General features: G+C 42.8%; 1 protein-coding gene across 1 annotated transcript; it reads right to left on the bottom strand.

The window, feature by feature from the left end:
• Nucleotides 1-16,175: 16,175 nt before the first annotated feature.
• Nucleotides 16,176-22,792, bottom strand: LOC139413833 (ubiquitin-conjugating enzyme E2 variant 1-like). Its single transcript, XM_071161623.1, has 4 exons — nt 22,709-22,792; nt 21,042-21,190; nt 18,915-19,040; nt 16,176-17,642 (listed from the first exon to the last, which is right to left on the bottom strand). The coding sequence occupies exons 1-4, from the start codon at nt 22,728-22,730 to the stop codon at nt 17,496-17,498; spliced, it is 444 nt and encodes a 147-aa protein (XP_071017724.1). The 5' UTR covers nt 22,731-22,792; the 3' UTR covers nt 16,176-17,495.
• Between the last annotated feature and the right edge of the window lie 323 nt (nt 22,793-23,115).

Here is a 23,115-nt window from a genome sequence, read left to right as displayed (position 1 = left end):
TTGTGTGCGACTTTGCACTATGTGACGAGCTAACAGCATAGTAAATAGGCCATACAGTGTGTTAGTTGGGAGTGGCTATTGTTGTCTGTTTTAGTAGAGATAATTGAGATAATTTGTGCTAATCACATTCAGTCATTGGTGGAGGGCCCTCTGCAAAACAAATGCAGGTCCTTTTCACAAAGAACGTATTTTCAGCGCTTCGCTAAAGTTGCTTTCTTCAGCACCTGACAATGAGACAGCTGCAAGCCAATGAATGAGCCTGATTGTCTTGTCCATTGATCGGCAGTAACCAATGAGTGAATCTGAGAAAAGAAAGGAATTAACTTGTTTTTACCTTCACTCACTTATTTCTGAGTATGTACCGAGTTAAAAATGAAGAATTATTCTTAAAAAAAAAAACTTTTTGTGTAGTCTTATACATACAGTGGGGCAAAAAAGTATTTAGTCAGCCATCAATTGTGCAAGTTCTCCCACTTAAAAAGATGAGAGAGGCCTTAATGAATTTATTTGCAAATTATGGTGGAAAATAAGTATTTGGTCACCTACAAACAAGCAAGATTTCTGGCTCTCACAGACCTGTAACTTCTTCTTTAAGAGGCTCCTCTGTCCTCCACTTGTTACCTGTATTAATGGCACCTGTTTGAACTTGTTATCAGTATAAAAGACACCTCAAACAGTCACACTCCAAACTCCACTATGGCCAAGACCAAAGAGCTGTCAAAGGACACCAGAAACAAAATTGTAGACCTGCACCAGGCTGGGAAGACTGAATCTACAATAGGTAAGCAGCTTGGTTTGAAGAAATCCACTGTGGGAGCAATTATTAGGAAATGGATTACATACAAGACCACTGATAATCTCCCTCGATCTGGGGCTCCACGCAAGATGTCACCCTGTGGGGTCAAAATTATCACAAGAACCGGTGAGCAAAAATCCCAGAACCACACAGGGGGACCTAGTGAATGACCTGCAGAGAGCTGGGACCAAAGTAACAAAGCCTACCATCAGTAACACACTACGCCGCCAGGGACTCAAATCCTGCAGTGCCAGACGTGTCCCCCTGCTTAAGCCAGTACATGTCCAGGCCCGTGTGAAGTTTGCTAGAGAGCATTTGGATGATGCAGAAGAAGATTGGGAGAATGTCATATGGTCAGATGAAACCAAAATATAACTTTTTGGTAAAAACTCAACTCGTCGTGTTTGGAGGACAAAGGGACCAGGACGACTGATCCGTGTAAAGGAAAAAATGAATGGGGCCATGTATCGTGAGATTTTGAGTGAAAACCTCCTTCCATCAGCAAGAGCATTGAAGATGAAACGTGGCTGGGTCTTTCAGCATGACAATGATCCCAAACACACCGCCCCGGGCAACAAAGGAGTGGCTTCGTAAGAAGCATTTCAAGGTCCTGGAGTGGCCTAGCCAGTCTCCAGATCTCAACCCCATAGAAAATCTTTGGAGGGAGTTGAAAGTCCGTGTTGCCCAGCAACAGCCCCAAAACATCACTGCTCTAGAGGAGATCTGCATGGAGGAATGGGCCAAAATACCAGCAACAGTGTGTGAAAACCTTGTGAAGACGTTTGACCTCTGTCATTGCCAACAAAGGGTATATAACAAGGTATTGAGATAAACTTTTGTTATTGACCAACTACTTTTTTTCCACCATAATTTGCAAATAAATTCATAAAAAATCCTACAATGTGATTTTCTGGATTTTTTTTCTAATTTTGTCTGTCATAGTTGAAGTGTACCTATGATGAAAATTACAGGCCTCTCTCATCTTTTTAAGTGGGAGAACTTGCACAATTGGTGGCTGACTAAATACTTTTTTGCCCCACTGTACCCATAACTTCTATTTCTGCTTGGGAAAACAATGCTACAAGGACCACAGGGATTCTGCATAGGACAAACACATGACAAAACCTCCACTTGAATTATTTTGAGGTGACTTGAAAAGGCATGTAGAACCAACTCAATCCTCACCATCCCTATCCCACAGAAAGACCTTAACAAGAAGCTCTGATGAGAGGTCACGGAAAGAGATCCGAGAAAAACATCAACCCATTAGGTGTTGTGATAAGGGGGGAGAGATGGAGTAGGGTGGAGAGCTGTTGGGGGGCACAACGGGGGTTGTACAACTACATTTTAATCTAGTCAGGCCTCAATCCTGATAAAAGGATTCTGTCCGTCTCTCTCCTCTCCATTTTGGTGGTCATCAATCAAACGTGTCACTCCCTCCTTCCCAACGGTCTTTGTTCACGACGTCCATCCGTTGTGGTGGTGTGAGGAGGACCAGGTCTCCTGGGAACTGGGACCTACAGAAGGCAGAAGAAGAGAGAATAAGGTGCATTAGGAGGAGAAAGCTGTGACATGATGCCTGATCTGGATGGATGCTAGTGCAGACAATAGGAGAAATGTACTGTACTGCATGAGACATTAATTTCAATAGTACTTGTGATTGTGTTCTTATTGACCAATAATGATACATTACAACCCAGGAACACAGGACACAAGAACGTGATTATTTTTTTATAGCGCTAAAACGTGGACTGTGGCCATTTTCGCTCAAACAACCCCCCGCATAAAAATACAAAATAAATATAGAAACAACATGCAAAGGTCAGCTCCAGACAGTAGATCAATGACATTACACAATGTTTAAAATGCTGACGAGTGCCTGTTTGGTGCATTCTATTGTGTCTCAGAAAAATAACAGGTGTCCACTACACGTACCATTTATGTCTATCGCATTACTGAAATAACCCGATTTTATTGGCTAAATGTCCCAATAGCATCCCGTTGTCCTTGGCTCCTGATATTGATAAAGGGGCTTGCGCCTCAAATGTCACCCTATTCCCTATATAGTGCACTACTTTTTTAACTGGACCCATAGGGCTCTGGTCAAAAGAAGTGCACTATGTGGAGAGTAGGGTGTCATTTGGGACACATCCAGAGTGAATTAACTTTCGTAGGCGGACACTTGGCCTTGGGACTTCATGCTTGCCAATAATACTGCATATTTCTAACCATATATCATATATAGCATATATCACTTCCCTTGTCCCTATTCAATATGCAATCAACTGATGGTGCCACTTGGGGTGACATTGTCTATACAAGTGTCATTCGGTGGCCTTGAGAGCACTTACACTAAATGGCTCTTTGTCAGATAGCCCTTCAGCGCTCACGGTTCAATTGCACTGTCAAAGGGAGTATTATTAATTATTAGTAGTAGTATTAAGGGAGAATTACCTGCAGAGGACCCCAATGGGGACCCTTATCTGAAAGGAAACAACATACCATTTGGCTATGGTCTGCATTAAAAAAGCTATTTTTCACAAAATGAAGTACCACTAGAATAATCACTGTATCTGTATATGAGCTGAAAAAGGAATGCTGGGAGAACGCATCATCAATTCTGCCTAATTGAGGGGCACGTGGCACGTGCAGGAAAGTGTGTGTGTGTTGGGGGCGGGGGGTGTTCGAGGAGAGGTTACAATGGGTGTGATAGGGGCCAGCTGTAGTGCTGAGACCACGAGCTGTGTGTTAGAGGGGAGGGGGTCTAAGGGGGGAAGTGGTGTGGGTGTGTTCAGGGGGGAGGGAATTCTCACCCTCTCACACTCTTTGTCCCGGGGCCATCTGCTCAGGGTTTCGTAATGGGGCGTGCAGTAGTGTGAGGGGGTGTAAGGGGTGGGATATTGGTAGAGGGCTACATTCCGTCACCTTAAAGCCATGCGACAGCCAGCAACTCAGCTGCTCCCCTTGGGACCAGGCTATTGGCGCCGTGAGATGGAGATGTACAGTGGCCCAAGTGACCTTGCCGAAATGACTCTCCATTTCCCTTATCAGTTGCATTGGTTTATCAGCCATTTTAGTTTTTTTTTGCAGAATAAAGGGGGGGGAGTATCTGGGTTCGACACGTGTGTCATGACGGCACTGACAAAGCAGTTGGCTCCAGTCAAACCTGACGGGAAGTCAGGATTACTAACATATAACATATTACTTTATTTTCTTAGAATGGGTGCCTTTGGTAAGTTTTTTTTTAAATTATAAATTAGATATGCTAAATAGAAGACTGACAACCTTGTCAACAGCTCCTCTGCAGCCCCCAAGTAAGCTGAACTAGCCCTCAGTTTCCCTCTGTTTATTTGTCATTATTATCAAGGGAGGGAAAACTCACAGTCCACTTTTCTCCAATGTCCAAGAATCTAAACAAAATCAACACGTTTGTTTATTTAATGAGAAAGTCCAAAAGGACATATGACAGAGTATGATCAACTTAATCAATAGCTTAATCAACGGGACAAATCTCAAAGCAAACCCAAAATGATACATGTACTGTATGTGCGCCGTCCTTCGAAATGAAACTCAACACAAAGCAAACAACCTGTCTCATTTAGCTAATTGGCACTCTAGTTGTGGGTCTCACTCTCTTTGAGCGAGATTGTATGTGTGTGTGTGTATGTGTGTGTGGTATTGACCACACGAGCAGATGGGCCTCTCAAAACTGCTCGGTGCAGCCCCATACACATCGGGTCATGCTGGAGAATGGTGTGGGACTATATGTGTCAGTGGATCATGTGACTCCTCCCACAACTGGTCTTCTCTCTGTCTGTGTTTGACATCTGAACGCAACAAATGGAGTGCAATCAGAGAATGGAGTCAATCATGAAGATGTGTGTGACTACAGATACGTCATTTGATGATCAGGCAGTTGGTCTAATGAACACAAGTTTATGACATTAAATGAATAAATATCAGATATACACTACCGTTCAAAAGTTTGAGGTCACTTAAAAATGTCCTTGTTTTTGAAAGAAAAGCAAAAAGAATTGTCCATTAAAATAACATCAAATTGATTAGATATCAGTGTAGACATTGTTAATGTTGGAAATGACTATTGTAGCTGGAAACGGCTGACTTTTTAAATGGAATATCTACATAGGCGTACAGAGGTCCATTATCAGCAACCATCACTCCTGTGTTCCAATGACACGTTGTGTTAGCTAATCCAAGTTTATAATTTTAAAAGGATCATTAGAAAACCATTTTGCAATTATGTTAGCACAGCTGAAATCTGTTGTTCTGATTAAAGAAGCAATACAACTAGCCTTCTTTAGACTAGTTGAGTATCTGGAGCATCAGCATTTGTGGGTTCGATTACAGGCTCAAAATGGCCAGAAACAAAGAACTATCTTCTGAAACTCATGAGTCTATTCTTGTTCTGGGAAATTAAATCTACTCCATGTGAGAACTTGCCAAGAAACTGAAGATCTCGTACAACGCTGTGTACTTACCCCTTCACAGAACAGTGGCTCTAATCAGAATTGAACGAGGAGTGGGAGGCCCCGGTGCACAACTGAGCAAGAGGACAAGTGCATTAGAGTGTCAGTTTGAGAAACAGATTCCTCACAAGTCCTCAACTGGCAGCTTCATTAAATAGTACCTGCAAAACACCAACGTCAACTGTGAAGAGGCGACTCCAGGATGCTGACCTTCTGGGCAGAGTTGCAAAGAAAAAGCCATATCTCAGACTGGCCAATAAAAAGACACTGGACAGAGGAAGATTGGAAAAAAGTGTTATGGACAGACGAATCTAAGTTTGAGGTGTTCGGATCACAATGAACATTTGTGAGATGCAGAAAAAATGAAAAGATCCTGGAGGAGTACTTGACGCCATCTGTCAAGCATGGTGGAGGCAATGTGATGGTCTGGGGGTTCTTTGGTGGTGGTAAAATTTGAGATTTGTACAGGGTAAAGGGGATCTTGAAGAAGGAGGCTATCACTCCATTTTGCAACGCCGTGCCATACCCTGTGGTCGGCGCTTAATTGGAGCCAATTTCCTCCTACAACAGGACAATGACCCAATGCACAGCTCCAAACTATGCAATAACTATTTAGGGAAGAAGCAGTCAGCAAATGCATGCAACAAATGTGTGGAGTCACAAGCTTGATGTAGTCATTGAGTGCTATGAATATGGGACCAAATACGTTTTTTACTACTTTAACACACATATAAGTGAATTTGTCCAAATACTTTTGGTCCCCTACAAATGGTGGGACTATGTGCAAACCATAATCTCTAAACGGTTCACCCGATATGGATGAAAATACCCTCAAATTAGATCTGACAGTCTGCACTTTAACCTCATAGTCGTATTGTAGCATTTCCAAATCCAAAGAGCTGGAGTACAGAGCCTTAACAACAACAAAAATGTGTTGGAGCTCACTGTATGTACAGTATATTGGAGTCATATTCTATTTGATATTCTTATTCATATTCCAAAACGGGTTAGCCCTGCCTAGCATAAGCCACATCAGTTAACATCATTTGAATTAACATTCTACATCGACATGGGAATTATTGCATCACAATAATCAAATCAAATTGTATTAGTCACATGCGCTGAATACAACAGGTGTTACAGTGAAAGGCTTACTTACGAGCCCCTAACCAACCATGCAGTGTAAAAAAAATATGAATAAGAAAAATAACAATATCGAGACTATATACAGGGGGGGTACCAGTACAGTCAATGTGCGGGGGCACCGGTTAGTTGAAACAATATGTACATGTAGGTAGAGTTATTAAAGTGACTATGCATAGATGATAACAACAGTCTGGGTAGCCATTTGATTAGGTGTTCAGGAGACTTATGGCTTGGGGGTAGAAGCTGTTTAGAAGCTTCTTGGACCTAGACTTGGCGCTCTGCTTGCCGTGCGGTAGCAGAGAGAACAGTCTATGACTAGGGTGGCCGGAGTCTTTGACCATTTTTAGGGCCTTCCTCTGACACCGCCTGGTATAGAGTTCCTGGATGGCAGGAAGCTTGGCCGTTCCCACTGCCCTCTGTAGTGCCTTGCGGTCGGAGGCCGAGTAGTTGCCATACCAGGTGGTGATGCAACCAGCTCTTGATGGTGCAGCTGTTGAACCCTTTGAGGATCTGAGGATCCATGCCAAATCTTTTCAGTCTCCTGAGGGGGAATAGTTTTTGTTGTGCCCTCTTCACGACTATCTTGGTGTGCTTGGACCATGTTAGTTTGTTGGTGATGTGGACACCAAGGAACTTGAAGCTCTCAACCTGCTCCACTGCAGCCCCGTCGATGAGAATGGGGGTGTGCTCGGTCCTCTTTTTCTTGTAGTCCACAATCATCTCCTTTATCTTGATCACGTTGAGGGAGAGGTTGTTGTCCTGGCATCACATGGCCAGGTCTCTGACCTCCTCCCTATAGGCTGTCTCATCGTTGTCGGTGATCAGGACTACCACTGTTGTGTCATTGGCAAACTTAATGATGGTGTTGGAGTCGTGCCTGGCCATGCAGTCATGAGTGAACAGGGAGTACAGGAGGTGACTGAGCACACACCCCTGAGGGGCCCCCGTGTTGAGGATCTGCGTGACGGATGTGTTGCTATCTACCCTTTTTTTTAAACATTTTCTTTTTACCTTTATTTAACCAGGCAAGTCAGTTAAGAACAAATTCTTATTTTCAATGACAGCCTAGGAACAGTGGGTTAACTACCTTGTTCAGGGGCAGAATGACAGATTTGTACCTTGTTAGCTCAGGGATTTGAACTTGCAACCTTCCGGTTACTAGTCCAACGCTCTAACCACTAGGCTACGCTGCCGCCCCACCCGCCCCACCAGATGGGGGTGGCCCCTCAGGAAGTCCGGGATCCAGTTGCAGAGGAAGGTGTTTTGTCCCAGGGTCCTTAGCTTATTGATGAGCTTTGAGGGCACTATGTTGTTGAACGCTGAGCTGTAGTTCTCACATAGGTGTTCCTTTTGTCCAGGTGGAAAAGGGCAGTGTGGAGTGCAATAGAGTATGCATCATCTGTGGATCTGTAAGTGCGGTATGCAAATTGGAGTGGGTCTATGGTTTCTGGGATAATGGTGTTGATGTGAGCCATGACCAGCCTTTCGAAGCACTTCATAGCAACAGACGTGAGTGCTACGAGTCGGTAGTCAATTAGGCAGGTTACCTTAATGGTCTTGCGCACAGGCACTATGGTGGTCTGCTTAAAACATGTTGGAATTACAGACTCGGACAGGGAGAGGTTGAAATGTCAGTGAAGACACTTACCAGTTGGTCAGTGCATGCTCACAGTACACATCCTGGTAATCCTTCTGGCCCAGTGGCCTTACTCACATCGGCTATGGAGAGCGTGATCACACACTCTTACAGACAGCTGGTGCTTTCATGCATGTTTCAGTGTTATTTGCCTCGAAGCGAGCATATAAGTAATTTAACTCGTCTGGTAGGCTCGTGTCACTGGGCAGCTCTCGGCTGTGCTTTCCTTTGTATTTGTGAGTGTACCCATGAGGTTACCAGTAGTTCCTAACGGCATCCTACAAACACCTGTGTCCTGCTTGCCAGTTGGACCCATTTGATCCAGCAGCAAGAGATGGGTTCCGATTATTGAGAATTCCTATCCTAATATTGAGCAATTGAGCAATTAGCCCTCAACCACTGACATGCAGTGCCTTAGACTGCTGCGCCACTCGGGAGCCCCACCCAAGTGGCTCCCAAACTTAATCATGCAGCTGACGTGACATTTTAGTTCTGGGTTAACCAAGAGGATCATTATAAGATAAGACATTATAAGACATTATACAGGGGTCATACATGCTCATAACAGGTCTTACAATGCATAATACCTGCATCATAATGCATTATTCATTCAGGCTTTAAGTAAAGTGTTACCCAATGGTTCACTGAAAAAGAACAGTCTACTTTCCTTATAATTTTTACTATGAGATGTTCTGATGGAAAATCACACAAGCCTAGCTGATCTTAAATCGTGTGATTCTAGGTATTTGCTGTTGATGTGAATTAAGGCCTAAACCACAATACCCCCCCCCCCCCCCAAAAAAAAAAAATCCTGATTGAAAACCTATATATTGCTGGGTCCATATTCATAAACCATTGCAGAATAGGACTGCTGATCTAGAATCAGTTTAGCCTTTTAGATCATAAAGAATGAGACTTCATGGACAAGAGGGACCTGATCCTATTCAGCACTTCTACTATGAAGAACTTTATAAATACAGGCCCTGATATAATGAGGTGTACTCTAATTTTGGCACTCCTTTGAGTTCACAGAGTTCTCCATATTGTGTGACGTAGCCTATAGGAGACTGGGGCACCCCCAGCTGTGTCTCTCATTGTGATGAATTTGTGCTGCTTTCCCCTAAAAACCGCCCAGGTCACGTAACTCTTTGTTCCATCTCTACGTTGGCCTCGCAGGAGAGGAGCGGTGGCTGAGCCCGGCAGCCAAAGGGGAACAGCTGTTGAATGAGGACCAGTGGTCTGCTTCCCATAGAGATGCTGCACCTTGCAAGTCACTGTACCAAGATGGACGAGAACAATCCCCATTTTCTGAGCAGACATGTTTCCTACTCAGCGGATGACCGCTTACTTCATAAAGGACTTTTCTCCCCCAATTGGTCTTCCCCAAATCTTCTCTCTGGGTGGGTGGCTACTTCACCCTCTCTGGCTTTGACAAATGAGAAAGACCAGTGTCAAATCAGGAGGTCCAGTATCCTTCCAGTATCATGAAAATCTGCATGACACTACAGAAGTATTTCTGTCAAAGCCTAGTGTCACATTTGACATTTGCCACAGAAAGACCCAGGGGAACTTGTTGGACATCCTGAGATTTCAGTTTGCAGATGTCTGCAATCTTTTTCGTGAAATTAGCATAGGGATTACATATTGGGGCACATTTGCTGTGTTTACCATGGGTATAACAAAACATTTATTTTTACTGCTCTAATTACATTGGGTAACCAGTTTATAATACCAATAAGGCACCTCTGGGGTTTGTGATATATGGCCAATATACCATGGCTAAGGGCTGCCCAGGAACTCCACGTTGTGCATAAGGTTTTAGGTCTGGCCACAGAACTGTTTCAGCAACATTGAAGGTTTTAAATTACATCCACTGTGCTGTTGATAAGAAGTTATATTGTGTGTCTGTCTTTATTGATTTGTCGAAGGCTTTTGACACTGTGGACCATGCTGTGTTAGTGCAAAGGTTAAAATGTTGTGCAATTACTGGTCATGGTCTAGATTGGTTTATAAATTACCTATCAAATCGCACATAATGTGTAATGGTGGATGGTTGTAAATCTGAGTCCATAGAGGTGTGCTCAGGTGTTCCGCAAGGTTCTAATTTGGGCCCACTGTTGTTCATTCATTGGGGATCTTATTGAAACAGCGGATGTTCATTTTTATGCAGATGATACTGTTCTTTATTCAAGTCGTAGTAGTTTATCTTTAGCTTTTGAAAATGCCCAAAGAGCATTTAACATCATACAACAGAATCTGTATGATTTAAAGCTGGTTCTAAATTCGGGTAAACAAAATGCATGGTATTTTCAAATGCCAGGCATGTTACTAATAATGTCATTGCTGAATTGGCTAGACATACTATAGAGCAAGTTAAAGTGTACAAATATTTGGGTGTGTGGGTTGATGACAAGCTGAGCTTCACTGTGCATGTAGAGAACTTGATAAGGAAGCTCAAGCTGAGAATAGTTTTTTATTACCGGCATAAGGCTTGTTTTTCTTTTGAGGCCAGGAAGGAGCTGGTACGATGTACATTACTGGCGGTTTTAGATTTTAGTGATGTTATATATATGCAGGTCTCAACCACTACCCTGAGAGCACTTGATTCAGTATCATGCAGCCCAAAGGTTCATTACAAATCAAAAACGTCTAACACATTATTGTGATCTCTACAGCGCTGTTGGCTGATCGTCATTGACCTTGCGTAGGCTTAAACACTGGTATACACTGATTTATAAGGCCATATTGGGTAAAAATGCAATTTTATCTCTGTTCTTTTTTAGCCAGGTCAATAAATAAATATCAATTAAGGTCCCATTCTCATTTGCTTCTAACAGCACCAAAAATTAGAACAGGTCATGGTAGAAATAGTTTTTGTTACTTAGCTCTGTGGTCCTGGAATTCTCTCCTGAACATTTGAAAATTTGATGATCTAGTTTCGTTGGTGGAGTTTAAACACTTGATCGATGTATATATCATAGAAGAGTGCAATTGTCTTTAGGACAGCTGTTTTTAGTCAAGACTTTCGTGTTTTTAACGTATTTTTTTTGTTGTTGTACTGTATGTGTGTTTATAGTTTTGTTTAATGTTGTGTTAGTGTATGTAAGTTGTTTTGTCTGAAACGTTGTTCCCCCTGCTGCTATTGGACCAGGTCTCTCTTGGAAAAGAGATGTTATCTCAATGAGAAAAACCTGTTTAATAAAGGAGAGAGAGAAAAAAAGGAACAACCCTTTGTAGTGGTGTATTGGCCATATACCACACCTCCTCGGGCCTTATTGCTCAATTATAAATGGTTACAAAAACCCAATGAAGATGTAAGCTAATATGTGTCCCTATAGCATTTTTTATATTGTTGTTAAATGTATTTTACAGTGCATTCGGAAAAGTATTCAGACCACTTGACTTTTTCACATTTTATTACATTACAGCCTTATTCGAAAATGTATTAAATTGGGTTTCTCCCTAATTAATCTACACACAATACCACATGATGGCAAAGCAAAAACAAGTTTATAAAAAAAACTGAAATTAAACATTTATGTATGCAGACCCTTTGCTCAGTACTTTGTTGAAGCTCCTTTGACAGCGATTACAGCCTCAAGTCTTCTTGGGTATGACGATACAAGCTTGGCACACCTGTGTTTGGGAAGTTTCTACCATTCTTCTCTGCAGATCCTCTCAAGCTCTGTCAGGTTGGATGGGGAGCGTCGCTGCACAGCTATTTTCAGGTCTCTTCAGAGATTTTCGATCGGTTTCAAGTCCGGGCTGTGGCTGGGCCACTCAAGAACATTCAGAGACTTGTTCCGAAGCCACTCCTGCGTTGTCTTGGCTGTGTGCTTTGGGTCGTTGTCCTGTTGGAAGGTGAACTTTCACAACAGTCTGAGGTCCTGAGTGCTCTGGAGCAGGTTTCAATCTAGGATCTCTCTGAACTTTGCTCCATTCATCTTTCCCTCGATCCTGACTAGTCTCCCGGTCCCTGCCTCTGAAAAACAGCCCCACAGCATGATGCTGCCACCAACATGATCCGCGGGAATGGTGCCAGGTTTCCTCCAGACATGATGCTTGGCATTCAGGCCAAAGAGTTCAATCCTGGTTTCATCAGACCAGAGAATCTTGTTTCTCATGGTCTGAGAGTCTTTAGGTACCTTTTTGCGAACTCCAAGCAGGCTGTCATGTGCCTTTTACTGAGGACTGGCTTCCGTCTGGCCTCTCTACCATAAAGGCCTGATTGGTGGAGTGCAGCAGAGATGGATGTCCTTCTGGAAGGTTCTCCCATCTCCACAGAGGAACTATGTAGCTCTGTCAAAGTGACCATCGGGTTCTTGGTCACCTCCCTGACCAAGGCACTTCTACCCCAATTGCTCAGTTTGTGAGGGTGGCCAAGCTCTAGGAATAATATTGGTGGTTACAAACTTCTTCCATTTAAGAATTATGGAGGACACCGTGTTCTTGAGGACCTTCCATGCTGCAGAAAATATTTTGGTACCCTTCTCCAGAGCTGTGCCTCGACACAATCCTGTCTCATGAGGTCGAAGAACAATTCCTTTGACCTCATGACTTGGTTTTTCGCTCTGACATGCACTCTCAACTGTGGGACCTTATATAGACAGGTGTGTGCCTTTCCAAATTATGTCCAATCAATTGAATTTACCACAGGTGGATTCCAAGTTGTAAACTCAGCAACAAAAAAAAGAAACTCTCACTGTCAACTGCGTTTATTTTCAGCAAACTTAACATGTGTAAATATTTGTATGAACATAAGATTCAACAACTGAGACATAAACTGAACAAGTTCCACAGACATGTGACTAACAGAAATGGAATAATGTGTCCCTGAAGAAAAGGGGGGGATCAAAATCAAAAGTAACAGTCAGTATCTGGTGTGGCCACCAGCTGCATTAAGTACTGCAGTGCATCTCCTCCTCATGGACTACACCAGATTTGTCAGTTCTTGCTGTGAGATGTTACCCCACTCTTCCACCAAGGCACCTGCAAGTTCCCGGACATTTCTGGGGGGGAATGGCCCTAGCCCTCACCCTCCGATCCAACAGTCGGAGGGTGATGGGATTGCGATCCTGGCTCTTTGCTGGCCATGGCAGAACACTGACATTCCTGTCTTGCAGGAAATCATGCACAGAACGAGCAGTATGGCTGGTGACGTTGTCATGCTGGAGAGTCATGTCAGGATGAGCATGCGTTGAGATTGCCTGCAATGACAACAAGCTCAGTCCGATGTTGCTGTGACACACCACCTCAGCCATGACGGACCCTCCACCTCGAAATCGATCCCGCTCCAGAGTAGAGGTCGACCGATTAATCAAATGGCCGATTAATTAGGGCCGATTTCACGTTTTCATAACAATCGGAAATCTGTATTTTTGGACAGCGATTTGGCCGAATTTTTTAATTGTATTTATTTAAAAATATATTTTTTTACACCTTTATTTAATCTTTATTTAACTAGGCAAGTCAGTTAAGAACACGTTCTTATTTTCAATGACGGCCTAGGAACAGTGGGTTAACTGCCTTGTTCAGGGGCAGAACGACAGATTTTTACCCTGTCAACTCGGGGATTCAATCTTGCAACCTTACAGTTAACTAGTCCAACGCTCTAACCACCTGATTACATTGCACTCCACGAGGAGACTGCCTGTTACGCGAATGCAGTAAGCCAAGGTAAGTTGCTAGCTAGCATTAAACGTATCTTACAAAAACAATCAATCAATCACTACACATGGTTGATGATATTACTAGTTTATCTAGCATGTCCTGCGTTGCGTATAATCGATGCAGTGCGTATTCGTGAAAAAGGACTGTCGTTGCTCCAATGTGTACCTAAATCAATACACAGAAGTATATATTTTTAAACCTGCATATTCAGCTAAATTAAATCCAGGTTAGCAGGCAATATTAACCAGGTGAAATTGTGTCACTTCTCTTGCGTTCATTGCACGCAGAGCCAGTGTATATGCAACAGTTTGAGCCGCCTAATTTGCCAGAATTTTACTTAATTATGACATAACATTGAAGGTTGTGCAATGTAACAGGAATATTTAGACTTATGGATGCCACCCGTTAAGATAAAATACGGAACGGTTCCGTATTTCACTGAAAGAATAAACGTTGTGTTTTTGAGATGATAGTTTCCGGATCCGACCATATTAATAACCTAAGGCTCGTATTTCTGTGTGTTATAACTAAGTCTATGACTTGATAGAGCAGTCTGACTGAGCAGTGGTAGGCACCAGCAGGCTCGTAAGCATTCATTCAAACAGCACTTTTGTGCATTTTGCCAGCAGCTCTTTGCTGTGCTTCAAGCATTGCGCTGTTTATGACTTCAAGCCTATCAACTCCAGAGATTAGGCTGGTGTAACCGATGTGAAATGGCTAGCTAGTTAGCGGGGTGCACGCTAATAGCGTTTCAAACGTCACTCGCTCTGAGACTTGAAGTGGTTATTCCCCTTGCTCTGCATGGGTAACGCTGCTTCGAGGGTGGCTGTTGTCGTTGTGTTCCTGGTTCGAGCCCAGGTAGGAGCGAGGAGAGGGACGGAAGCTATACTGTTACACTGGCAATACTAAAGGGCCTATAAGAACATCTAATAGTCAAAAGGTTAATGAAATACAAATGGTATAGAGAGAAATAGTCCTATAATTCCTATAATAACTACAACCTAAACCTTCTTACCTGGGAATATTGAAGACATGTTAAAAGGAACCACCAGCTTTCATATGTTCTCATGTTCTGAGCAAGGAACTTAAACGTTAGCTTTTAAAAATAATAATAATAATTGGCCGTTTAATCAGTATCGGCTTTTTTTAGTCCTCCAATAATCAGTATCGGTATTGAAAAATCATAATCGGTCGACCTCTACTCCAGAGTACAGGCCTCGGTGTAAAGCTCATTCCTTCGACGATAAACGTGAATACGACCATCACCCCGGTAAGACAAAACCGCGACTGACACTTTTTGACAGTCCTGTCTGGACCAGCGACGGTGGGTTTGTGCCCATAGGCGTTCCTGGTGTAACTCGGGCAGTTGTTGTTGCCATCCTGTACCTGTCCCGCAGGTGTGATGTTCAGATGTACAGATCCTGTGCAGGTGTTGTTCACGTGGTCTGCCACTGCGAGGACGATCAGCTGTCTGTCCTGTCTCCCTGTAGCGCTGTTTTAGGCGTCTCACAGTACAGACATAACAATTTATCGCCCTGTCCACATCTGCAGTCCTCATGCCTCCTTGCAGCATGCCTAAGGCATGTTCACACAGATGAGCAGGGACCCTGGGCATCTTTCTTTTGGTGTTTTTCAGTCAGTAGAGGCCTCTTTAGTGTCCTGCTTTCATAACCGTGACCTTAATTGCCTACCGTCTGTAAGCTGTTAGTGTCTTAACCATTCCACAGGTGCATGTTCATTAGTTTATGGTTCATTGAACAAGCACAGGAAACAGTACTTTAACACTTTACAATGAAGATCTGTGAAGTTATTTGGATTTTTACGATCTTTGAAAGACAGGGTCCTCAAAAGGGACATTTCTAGAATTTATTTAGAAACATCAAGGATCAACAATTGAAACAGGATGCACCTGATGCACCTCTCATGGAAAAGAAAAATACCTTACGTAAATAAGTTTTGTAAATTTGTGAAAATTTCCTAAAACCTGTTTTTGCGTTGTCATTATGGGGTAGTGTGTAGATTGATGAGGATTTTATATTTTTATTTAATCCATTGTGGAATAAGGCTATAACATAAAATGTAAAAAATAGAAGGGGTCTGAATACTTTGCCGAATGCATTGTATATAATTTGATAGTGAAAAACAGAACCCTCAAGTTTGGTAGTTTACACCTTAATTCTCTCTATGAAAAATATTTAGAATATGCTGATGCAAATTTAAGATTAGGGTAAATATATTAAATTAACTATACTTTAAAAAAAATCATAATGATACTTCTTTAGCGTCTCAACATTGTTCCTGTACAATAAAAATACACATTCTAAGACATGTGATAACACATACACGTTTTAGATATTTCAAATACAATGTTATCATTCCACTGTGCGACGGAATGCCGCCCATGCCGAAATGGATTGAGAATCACAAGGAGACAAACACATGCAAAAGTAATTATGTTTAATTCAAATAAAACCATGCACAGGTCACCATCACCCAGACTACAGAATCACACCGGTTAAAAAATAAACATCTAAAGCCATACATTGCATTTCAGTGGGCCCACTGTATGAGATAACCTCAACGAACATACACAGGTCAGCCCTAAAGATGAGACAAAAAACTAACTCATTCTCCACCTAGTAATGTGAACCTGAAAAAGGTGCCAAGCACATAAGATAAGTATTTTAAACCCAATGTAATTTAACCCCTTCCCTCAAAATGTACTTCCTCCCCATTCAATCACAAAGCGTAACAATCCACATGGCAGAGAGGCCAGAGGTTTAAAATAGGAGTGGGCGATGAACCGAGAGTGCCCAGTTGATACACAGTGTTGAATGCCTAATCCCATGTACCGTACATGTGCCAAGGCCCAGAAATTCACATAATCGGGATTGAGAAGCTGGTTACTCAGTTTGAGACCAATGCTAGCCTGAAAAACACCATAAATGTTTTAAATCCCTCCCTTGCCGTTTCACCAAGAGTGGCTCAAAAAATAAAACATAAGGGTGGGGGGGGTTTTGACTTGTTTGATTTCAGAAACAGACCCTGGCAAGACTGCAGTGTATCCTAAGCCACTGCATAGTTTAACAGGGCAAGCAGAATCAGATAAAAACTAGAGTCTTGCAGCGACATTAAGAGCAGAACAGTTACAACTTTACTGTCCACATTTCAGTGGGGCCACGGGATCTACTTTTCTTTTGCGGTGCAGCAAGTCATCTTGATTTCCACCCGTGCTACACACTACAGTACAGAGTAAATGCCACCACCCTTGGGTTGAAGAATCCAGCACACACATAAGATAGGTACACTCAATAAGATAATTTATGTTATTTTACAATCTGGATGTAGAACACAAATAATAAGAAAAAAAAAAAGATTAGTAAGATGTACAGTAATTTGTATCGTAATGTCTGGTCTGCACAGTTGGGTAGATGATGGGGGGTGGAGTTCACCTGTGCAACCATCTCTGTCTAATGAGAGAGAGCGAGAGAAAGTGGGCATGGCATTTAGGACAGAAGGTGAGAGGGGCCTGGCAAAAGAGAGCTACGTGAGAACAGAGTATTCAAGAGTCTCCGAAAAATAAGGGGTACGTAACGCTGTATGTGTGTGTGGGGGGGGTTCGTGCGAGTGTGCAGATGTGAGGAAGCATTGAATCAGTGCAAGTGCATGTACTGTATGTGTAGGTTTACGTGTGTGTGTGTGTGTCGATGGAGATAGTGAGGGAGAGTAGGGATAGCAGGGCTCGTCAGGGCCAGGGGGCTCAGTTGCTGAAGACCTGGCCTTCGGGCGGCTGGGGGAGCTTCATGTTCTCTTTACACATCATGAGCCTCCGGAGCTCCTGCAGCACCACACGGATGCTGTACGAGTTCTGCCACTTAGCCAGTGCCGCCACCGCCCGCGTGTCCACCTGAGGGGAGATTACAGCCATGTAAGAGACTCGCACACAACTTGGAAACGACATAAGCTGTGCTCGAATACTCATTCTAACATACTACAAACTTAATGAGTGCGATATATACACACACACAGTTAATTTTAGTATAGTGTAAACAAACGGTATATTTTCAGTTAAGCGTACTAGCGCTTCGCCTGTCTACTAGAAGTTGATGCTGTTGCTATGCAACCTCTTGCTAGGGCCGAGGAGTAAGGTTGATCCGAGCGTTCTGACCTCACGTCAATCAAGCACCCAAGCTAACTTGCTAGCTACTTCCAGACTCAAGTGAGAGAATACCTCACTCTGACCATTTTACTCAATCTAGCAGAGCTGGTTAGGCTGTTTTCATGTTATCTAGAGCTTTGGTGACAAACTGTTGCTGGCAACAATTTAATTACGCCTTTTTGCCAACGTTTACTGACACCGGCCATATTCAACTGGTGTTGAGTGTTCGTAAATCCATCAGTCATTCTGTGCTCTGGCACACTCGGACGAGAGTGCTCTGAAATCAGAGTAGAAAGCCAGAGCGAATGTACGAACGCAGGATGGAGTAGCTAACAAATTCTCAGTCAACATAACGTGTAAGGAAACTTATTTGAAAAGTACTTTATTACATTGCTCAACATTTTCTTAACACTTGTCATAATTAGTTAAAGCAATGAATTTGTATCCGCTCACGGACTTCGGGTGAATATTTTCCAGCATTTCTTGAAATCTGAGACCGTTGTGAAGCCACGCACATTTTCTGAAGAATTGCATTATGGGCCCTAAGAGCACGGAAATAGTGTCCACTGCTTGTTTACTTTGGCGAATGTAGTTATGGGTATACTAACTATACCCATATTATGACCAATAAGCTTACTTTACACTCAATTTACATCGCAAATAGTATGGTTAGTATGAGTATTCTAAGACCGCTATGGCCTCTGTAGAAGAAAATTGGGTTTCAAACCTTGGCTAATTTATTATATGTTTTAATGCTCATTGGTGCCTTCAGCTCAGACAAGGACAAAAGTACACTCAAACAAACAAACACAGATTCCTGGACTAAAACCCATGTTCAGTTGAGTTTCAAGTGCTTTTTAGTCTAGGACTTCATCTGGGTCTGGAAAACCAGTCCTGCGTCTGTAGGTAATGAATCCGCTGTGCTTTGCAAGCTGTAGGCCTTCAGGCCACATACTCCAAAATACAAAAAAGGTGCTGAATACAACCCGAACAACAGGACATGTATTTCCTGAGACTTACCACACCGTTTGAGTTGTGCACGCCATTCAGATTGATCTTGGTCACAAATCGGACAAAAGGGGGAGACTCAGGATATCTGGGTCCACATTCTACCTTTAGACTGTACATCCTGTTCTCGTAGATTGTCTGGAAGAAAGACATCAGAAAGAAGGAAAGATTTAATTCCTGAAACAGGTTTTGGTTCAAGATAAAGCCTGCATGGTAGTTTTGTCAAAGTTTATTTGTCACGTGGTAGTGGGTAGCTGTCTTGGTTATCATCATGAGTGGTGAGCCATGACAGTAAGTAAGCTTGTTGAAGGCCTATGATTGGCCTGCTGGCTCCAGTTTAGTATTGGCCTATGTTGTTAATTAAAAGGAGCCTGCAAAACAGAGGTGCATCTGGGACAGAAAGCGTGTGGTTCTTTGACTCATGGATGTTTCTTCCTTTGTTTGCAGAACGCCTGTGGCTGTCCCAATAGAATTTGAATTTTTCTATTTCAATTATATTGCTGTCGCGCTCATGGTATGTTCCTCCCAATGGTGTGTGTGAGTGAGATACACACAGCGCCTTCGGAAAGCATTCAGACCACTTGACTTTTCACATTGTTACGTTACAGCTTTATTCTAAAATGTATTAAATAGCTTTTTTCCATCATCAATCAACACCCGATGACAAAGTAAAAACAGGTTTAGAATTTTCAGCTAATTTATAAAAATAAAAACTGAGATATCACATTTACATAAGTATTCAGACCCTTTACTCAGTTGAAGCGCCTTTGGCAGCGATTATAGCATCAAGTATTCTTGGGTATGACACTACAAGCCTGGCACACCTGTATTTGGGTTGTTTCTAAAAATTCATCTCTGCAGATCCTCTCGGGCTCTGTCAGGTTGGATGGGGAGAGTTGCTGCACAGCTACTGTCAGGTCTCTCCAGAGATGTTAGATCGGGTTCAAGTCTGGGCTCTGGCTGGGCCACTCAAGGACATTCAGAGACTTGTCCCGAAGCCAACCCGACATTGTCTTGGCTGTGTGCTTAGGGTCATTGTCTTGTTGGAAGGTGAACCTTCTCCCCAGTATGAGGTCCTGAGCGCTCTGGAGCAAATTTTCATCAAGGATCTCGCTGTACTTTGCTCCATTCATCTTTCCCTCGATCCTGACTAGTCTCTCAGTCCCTGAAAAACAGCCCCATAGCATGATGCTGACCTTATATAGACTGGCGTGATTCCAAATGTCCAATCAATTCACCACAGGTGGACTACAATCAAGTTGTAGAAACATCTCAAGGATGATCAACAGAAACAGGATTCACCTGTGCTCAATATCAAGTCACATAGCTCAGGGTCTGAATACTTATTTTCGCTTTGTCATTATGGGGTAATTGTGGGCAGATTTAGGATTATTATTTTTTTATCCATTTTAGAATAAGGACGTAAATGTAACAAAATGTGGAAAAAGTCAAGGGGTCTGAATACTTTCCGATGGCACTGTAAATGATTGGTTCCTCCACTGGGAGAAAGGTGATTTATGCTATGTTTATCCTCTTTGTTCATGCTCACAAGCATCAACAACAAAAACATATGTACTTCATAAGCTGACAAAATCATGGTTTAGGTTGGGCGAGGGCAACACTACTTTAGGTCTCAGGGCGGGTGACATCACACCATGATGGCTGCTATTAGTGCAAACAGCTAACTAACTAGCTAGCGATTTCACCTGCTACCTTTCACCTGCTACTTGAGCATGGTTTAGAGCTGACCTGCGGTGTGCATGGTTTAGCTGAAGCAGTGTTCTTGGCTATGATTGAGCAGCAGCTCATCCTCTAAAATCAAAATGTTCCATGTTTCCATTCCTCAATTGGGGTTAAAATAGAGGTGACTCCATATTGATCGTCAACTGTGGATATAGATGTGAAAAGCGACAGTTGCTGTGTCAGAAAATGGCATTAGCTGCCAAATCCATTTGCGACGTCCTTGTTTTCTCACTTCCTCAATGCTTATAATTTAGAGAAGGAAATACAATGCACTTCAGAAGAATTGAGGAAACCAGGACTGAGAAAGCAAGGATTTCTGTGGCGTGACGGTGTTTGGTCTGACACCCTGAGAGGCCTTACGGCGTTTGTGTGTGTGCATCGTTGGTTTTCCATTACCCTGGGAGGCCCTATGATCATGCCTGTCCAGCGAGTCAGCATTATGTCCTCGTCGTCCTCCAGTCCCCAGCTCACTGTCCCGTCTCCAACACCCTTCTGGCCCTCTTCCAGCTCCTCCAGTAGCCGGAAGTTACGGGGAACTTTGATGACTTTTAAAACATACAAGGTTCAAAGCAGACATTTTTCAACCACTCATATCTAGTAGTTACTACAACGTAAACTGAAAATTCACTGCTCTGCAAACAGACCAGGGTGCCAAGTTGACTCAATGGGTTCTGTTGAATTGTTCATAAAAAAATGCAAAGTGTGGAGCAAGGTTGAAAATACTGTTCATTGTAATACAGTTTATACAGGAAGACATGAAAGGTAAAAACGGGATGATGCTTGAGAGGTTTTAAGTCACTTGGGATCTATAATGTGTGGAGCAAAACTGCAGTACTCTGTTAGATTGATGAAAGGAATGGAACAAAATGTTAGGCAAACATGTAGCTAGGCCTAATTCTATGAATTTTGATAGCGATTCATTTAACACAACCCTCCTCAGCTAATTGTATGTTAGCTAATCAAATACTATTAGTAGGAACCAAGTAACTAGCTGTCCTATATTATTCACACACCTCTGAATCTGACACATGCAATTGCCATAGCCATCACTTTCTCAAGTTGTGGGTGTGTAGCTGATGGCCAAAGTGCACTTGCTAGTTAGGTATCGAAAAGGAAAGGGGGATACCTAGTCAGTTGTGCAACAATGCATCTTCCGCATTTCACCCAATCCCTCTGAATCAGAGGTGCGGGGGGGGTGGGTATAATTTGTGGAACGTTCCAACATGAATCTGTTCCAAAAACTAAGTAAATAACAAGGTTGCCAACAAACAACGCATCCAAAGTTGTATAGCGGCCGAATAAGATACCGGGTAGGGCCTGGGCTATTTCATTAAGTTTAGAGTTGATGCCTTTGCAGCAGCTAGTTAGCTAGGTGAATTGATATCGCTAAGTTACTTTGTATGTGTTGTTTGTTGGCAACTTTGTACTTTTTTTACGTTTTTGGAACAGATTCCTGTTGGAACGTTCCACAAATTATACCCACCCCTTTTGACTTAACTAACCGCTAATAAACAGTTGGAGAAATGCATTTTGACAGACGCCAGCGATAGTTAGCTATTTCAGTTATTCGAAACATGTATACTAGTTCCGCCAAGCTCGATTTGTAAGTTGTCTCCGGTTCAGCTGCCACTGGTACCAGCTAACGTTACTAGTAATGTTAGCGTCGTTAGCTGCGCAGAAACATGACGCTGCAGTTGAATAGGCTAGCTAGTAAGTTAGACGAATACACAGACGATGGCTAAACCACACTAGAACCACAAATACAATATTTTATATACAAATTATGGCATAATCAATTAATATTTTAAATACACCAAGTGAGTTGGTCGAGAGTTACAAATAGTCGGAGAAGAGCAAACTGCGCTAATGTTAGCTAGTTAGTAGCTAGCAATACTGGCTGAGCGAACTCACCCACATTCATCTAGTAAACATGTCTCGGGAAATTGTGGAATGTCTTTGAGATTAATGTTTCATAACGGAATGTAATATAGCTATTAAATTAAACGTAAAATACATGCTCCTCAAATTAATATCACATATGTGTGAACGGGAAATTAGATTACCTGATCCGGCGGCGGCCGCCATCTTTGTCACTGAATAGCGAGGACGCGCACGTTCGAGCACGTCAGTGCAAATCGACTGGTCTGTTTGAGCAGTTATTGGAGCCGAAGGTCAAGATAAACAAGATTTTCGAGAAGGGTGCAATTGCGGCCCGCATTCGGGGCATTCCTGCATTTGCAGGAACCCCTCTTTATACTTCATTTGGTCAAATATAAATTTAGTACAGGCATGGGGGGGGCCTCCAGTACAGTAGGTGGCGTTAGATAAACCACAGACGAACGGTATGGGGCGATAATGGTAGCATGCTAGACATACACAGTAGACAGTGTTCCTTTGCCCCGCTTGTTGAGCACTGTCGCTCCAGCTAGCTAGCAAGGAGGACTCACAGCAGACGGGGGCGCAACCGTAT

Source organism: Oncorhynchus clarkii, chromosome 7, assembly GCF_045791955.1.
Source record: "Oncorhynchus clarkii lewisi isolate Uvic-CL-2024 chromosome 7, UVic_Ocla_1.0, whole genome shotgun sequence".
In the NCBI taxonomy this organism is placed as follows: domain Eukaryota; kingdom Metazoa; phylum Chordata; class Actinopteri; order Salmoniformes; family Salmonidae; genus Oncorhynchus; species Oncorhynchus clarkii.
The sequence above is the reverse complement of the archived record's forward strand: the minus strand, read 5'-3'. Positions and strand labels throughout refer to the sequence as shown.